At 34.5% G+C, this 5,577-nt stretch overlaps 1 protein-coding gene across 1 annotated transcript; it reads right to left on the reverse strand.

Moving 5' to 3' along the window:
- Positions 1-3,366: 3,366 nt before the first annotated feature.
- Positions 3,367-4,545, reverse strand: LOC131050929 (uncharacterized). The gene has a single exon (XM_057985248.2). The coding sequence runs from the start codon at positions 4,543-4,545 to the stop codon at positions 3,367-3,369; it is 1,179 nt and encodes a 392-aa protein (XP_057841231.2).
- Between the last annotated feature and the right edge of the window lie 1,032 nt (positions 4,546-5,577).

Consider the following 5,577-nt stretch of genomic DNA (forward strand, 5'->3'; position numbering starts at 1 on the left):
TCTAAGTTGAATGTTAGATGTTTGTAAACTAGGGCAAAATAGGTGATAATTGAAGTGAATTGATGAAAACAACAAGCTATAGATGTTCCATGGAGCCACCAACTTGGATCTGAGCAAAATGAGATGTCTAAAACCCATCCTTTGAAGTTCGAACTAATTTTTCAACACCAAGTAGCACAAATTCGCCCTAGTCCTCTGAATTTTTTGTCGTTGAAAGTTGAACCTATTTGTCACTATGAACTTTGTCAGATTTCCCTAGTATATCTCCACACCTATTTTCTACACACAGAAAGAAAGGGAAATATGTTGGGAATAGAGGTTTACCTTAGGTCAAACCCCTATTTTGGAATTAACCATGAATTGAAATAATGCAAATACTGTAATCATTAAGGAAACATACTTCAAATCTATAATTATTGATGATGATGCAATGCTCTTTGAATGTAATTACAAATATTGAATATAATGGAATGACAAACACATGGACATGAAAAGCCTTAATCACACACACATGCTTGCATGAACATTGATGTAACTTTGCTCCGCAAAGGTTGAAGATGAATATACAACCTTGACTCTTTGAATATGCTTGATGATGAATACTTCACAAATGCATGAATAATGCAAATGGAGTCTTAGATTGCCTCTTAGATCTAAAATGAATTGATATGATGTCTTTATATAGGGTTCCCTAGGTAATTTACAAATTAGGTCGACCTCCAACGGTCATGTGTAGCCTCGAGGATCAAATGTTGGTAGGGAGATATGACTCCTACCCCATTTCAAATTGGGGCCCCTTTGAGAGGGATCATGGCGTTTTGGGGTGCCTTGGTCCTTCTGCAATGGGGACCAAAATAAGCAATCAAGGGGGTGGACATCTCACAATGGGACCCACCAAAGGGTGTACACGACATCAAAGTTGAATTTATTGAGCCTGAATGGACCTAGAGAGGGGATGAGGATAGGACATGCTAAAGTGGGAGCACAAAGATGAAGTGTAAATTAGACTGGTGACAACTTACGACACTACAAAATAGAGATCATTGGGAAAGATGCAAGACATCTTCTCTTATAACAACTTGCCTATGCTCCAAAATATGGTGGTCGTATTATAACCAAAGAGAAAGGATGAGATCATTGTATTGAAATTGTGGCACCATAAAATGGAGATAAGAAAGAAAGAAAGATTGTGTGCACCACATACTAAATATCAACACAATTGAGTGATAATTGAACTAACCAATGATAAAAGTGACCAAATATCCCGATGTTGCCATTTCCATAGGTCTCATAACGAGAATGAAGAAGAAACTTCTAAGGATTTTGAAACATAGCATGAGTGAATATAAGAGTTATAGGAGGAATTTAAGTGACATGCACACATTTTCTTATGCATAAGTGTATTGAATATGATAGAAATATAAGATATATAATATATAGGAAATGTCATAAAACAATTATATTTCTTGTTCTCATCTACCAATGAAGTTGTATTATTATAAAAAGAATGATAATGAATTCATCAAGATCTTAAATTTTAGAATTCAAAGAATATTAACAATTGGTGAACTAGCAAAATATCCCAAGTGGCCACACTTAGGATGTGTTTAAGTTGAATAGGTGGAACACTTATAAGGTTATATTTTAAGAGAGCATAAAAGACATACTAAGGAGGGTTAGCAAGAGGGGTATATGATTTGAGTATAGGTTTGGATGGATACAAAGAAAGTCAAGTGGGTGGAGAAAAGTCACAAAGGGCTATCTGAAGGTAGAGGGTTCACCACATTTGAGGCAAGGATAATCTAGGAGGATACAATCAACCTTGATGAAATGAAGAACGAAGTCAAAAAAAAGAATACACTTATTGCAAAAGCATAGCTTGTTGGATACGTGGTAGTAATTTTGATGAAAAAGATGTAGAAGGTGGTCATAACAAGGACAACAAGCCTATTAAAAAAGAAAGGAGATGAAAAGATTAATCAAGCTCATGATCAAATATAGAAACAAGCAACTAAATATATTACTTATGCCAAACCTTAAGATCAATAGTAATATATGGATGTGTATTATGATTAAAGGGACCAAACACAATTATGCGATAAGAATCAAAGATAATAGAAAAAAAAAATTATAGATGTAGAAGAAAATTAGAACTTATTGTATCTCAATTACAAACAAAAATTAGATTGACTTTTTGGATATTTTATTAGTTTAAAATTTGGTCACAAATGAAGAGTAGCACTAGAGAATATTTCATTATTGAATTTTTCAATTCTGACATGAACAAATACATAATGAATCTAGCTCAAAAATATAAAATTCTCCTTCATGTGCTTAATATGAAAGTGATAATCTATCATATTTGAAGTTGACCATATAAAATAAAAATATCATATTTAAATTACTTTTCTATTAAACAACCTCTCATATTCAACCCAAAGCAATATTTGCAATCACCATTCTCTAAATTTCAAGTTCTAACACAATGTGAAACACCATACACATGAACCTCGCCAATTTTAAAGGTATGAGAATGTGTAACATTTTTTTGTAAGAAAGGTACTAATTATATAAAGCAAATGACTAATGATGATTCCATCAAAGCCCTACCTATGAGCCCAAAAGAAATTCTGATGAAAAGTGAAGTAGAAAGATCTACCAAATGAAGGCAGATATGAATCTAATATTAATTCTATTTTTAACAACTATAAATGAGCTCACTAGTATTCCTTACACATTTTAAATAAGTGTGATAATTCAAATTGATATTTAGAAAATTTTAAAAGTTTCCCATATATATATATATATAAACCAAACATCTGTTATATTAAAAAATAATATGACTACATTTATTTTATTTAAAAATGCAATCAACTACTATCAAAATGAATTGTCCAACCAACCCATACAGAAATATAGTCAGCAGATTGTCTTTGTCATTACAGAAAGAAAAAGAAAAAAAAAGCTTACACTATCCCATGCTCACACATACTATCCCATACAAGCTGTAGCAAAATTGCAATCATAACCAGAACACATACCGTAACTCACAAATAACTCTACACAATAATCTGTACAAATTTGCATCTTCAATATGGTGAAAAATCACAAATAACTTCACAAACAATGAAACTAATTAGATGATCATTATAAAAAGCTCACAATTTATAAGCTTACCTTGATTGTAAAGCGATTACAATCCCAAGTCATGGGCAGAAGTTTGTGCATCAGAGAAACAAGTGAAGCAAGATCATGCATTCCACCTATTGGTGATCTTAGAAAGAACAGGGTCAGGATCGCCACCATTTTACATACCCATAGCCAACCCCGTGTGTGGGATGAGCTCAAAAAAATAAAAATCAAATGCTAAGAAACTGAAATCTTTGATCTTTCTGAGACATTAGCAATGGCATTTCTATAAACAGTCCACAGCGCAGCGGATTCAGGATGCCCTTGTATGATCTGGGCAACAAACTTGGCCTCCGTCATCATCAACATAATACAAAGTCGCGTGGGATTAACCTCCCCTGCTCCATTCATTGCTGTCATAGTTTGGATAACTAAAAACCTAGGCCTCATTACCTTGTCCAAACTCATTGAAAACATGCGTGAATGCTTTGCCACAAAGTCTACAGAGAGTTCCATGTGATTGAGCATAAAGTCCATTTTTTTCTTAATGTTTTCCTTCGAAAGCAAGAGTACAGAAGGGCAAACCCTAACTACTTCCCAGGCTTGTGCAGGCGAAAGGCCGCAAAGACGAAGCTTGTCAATCTTGGCCTCTAACGCTTCGATGCGACAGTTGGCCACCATGCTCACAACGTATTTGTACGTTTTTTTTCCCTTGAGAATGCCAATCTTGCCAATGAGATCAAGTTGTGCGGGCGTCAGAGTACAGCGCGTCAAAACCCTAGGGTTAAACAACAAAAACTTGGTGAGCTCTGTTCCACGGATACCAAAACCCTCCCAAAAGGCAACCGAGGATTCCAGAGTCTTCTGAATTTGATTTTCAAGGACATTGTGGTTCCTCATAATTGCTTTGAACAGAAAATCCCGTTTTGGGAATACCGTCTTGAGAAGCTCAAGCCTGCAGCGGAGGGTCTCCAGCTTAAAGGTCAAGATGCTCGGGCACCTCTTCAGAAATTCAACCATATTTTCCCTTTCCACGCAGAAATCTTTCAGCAACTGAATCTTGGGCTCCAGCACTCTTTCCGAACTTGCCAATAAAAGCAAGGGGTGCGATTTGATTATGTTTGCAATTTGATCATCGCTGCAGCCATGTCTGTTGAGCATACACAGGAGTTGTTCAACCTTATCCAGGGTCTTGAGCCGTCCCAACGAGGGCAGACGTTTTACCATTTTTGCGGCGTGAGCTGAAGACATGTTAAATCTGGTGGTAACAAAGTGCACAAAGAGATTTTGTGAAGGGGTATTGCTGTTGCTAACATTACTCTCTGCAAGAGTTGATAAACTAAAGCGCAAATGGGTTGGGGTTTTGAGAAACGGGTTGCGCCGCAGAGGTAAGCAGAAGGCTAGTTTGCTGATCATGTTTCAGCAGGTGCATCAAACAATGGGCGAACAAGGGTTTCTATGACTGTCTAAGAAGGAACACATAAAAAATGTGACCTTTAAAATACGGATCAAACAAGTGATATATAACGCACCCGAAACAATAAAAATGGTTACAATGATGTTATCACAAATATTCTAAATTACTGCATATTTTTCAAAATTTATACAAAATGAATATACAACTTTCATAATTAAATATATATAGGTATAAATATTGAATTAATAATTACAAAATTCAATTATAATTTTCTTTATATCATAATATTTAATCCGTTAATATCATATGTTATCTAAACTTATGATAGTGTTACTATGGTTGTCCAACTCAAACCTCTTTAATAGATGGATAATCAATTAAATTGATTATTTCTTTCTAAAAACATAAAATACAAACTCTAAATAGGAACTACCATACCTACATATATCCAGTGTTCTAAATTTTATTAAAGTAATCAATAATTAACATTATAATTCAAGAAAATGTGTTGACCTTATTGTGTTAAGAGCCTTGCGCTCTACGAACTGAGCTAGATGGGCTATGTCCCTTAATCGTCAACAACAGAAACAAAGCTATTTGATTAAGGTGAGAGGAAACACTTCAATTCTATATGAACAAGGTTTTCAACATCTCCTCATCTCATTATTTCTACTCGGAGAAGGTGAGCAAATTTAGCAATTCATGATAGCAATATTGGTGGAGGTGAGCAAATTTATCAATATGACGGATAAAGACATGTCCATGATAGCAATATTTTCAATAGGTGGAAGTGAGCAAATTTAGCAATATTGCAGAGAGGGATTATAATAATTAAGTTGATTTGTCATATTTGTTTGCTTGCAAATATCAAATGTGACTTAAAGTCACTATTAGAACATGTATTAGTTAATCCATCATAGTAAAATAGCTACATAATGTCTCTCCCCTTTGTCAATTTCTGCAATTACTTGTCTTACATTTAGCTTAGTTGATTGAATTTGTTTATATTTGATTAGTATTACACGATTGAT

Source organism: Cryptomeria japonica, chromosome 3, assembly GCF_030272615.1.
Source record: "Cryptomeria japonica chromosome 3, Sugi_1.0, whole genome shotgun sequence".
Taxonomy (NCBI): domain Eukaryota; kingdom Viridiplantae; phylum Streptophyta; class Pinopsida; order Cupressales; family Cupressaceae; genus Cryptomeria; species Cryptomeria japonica.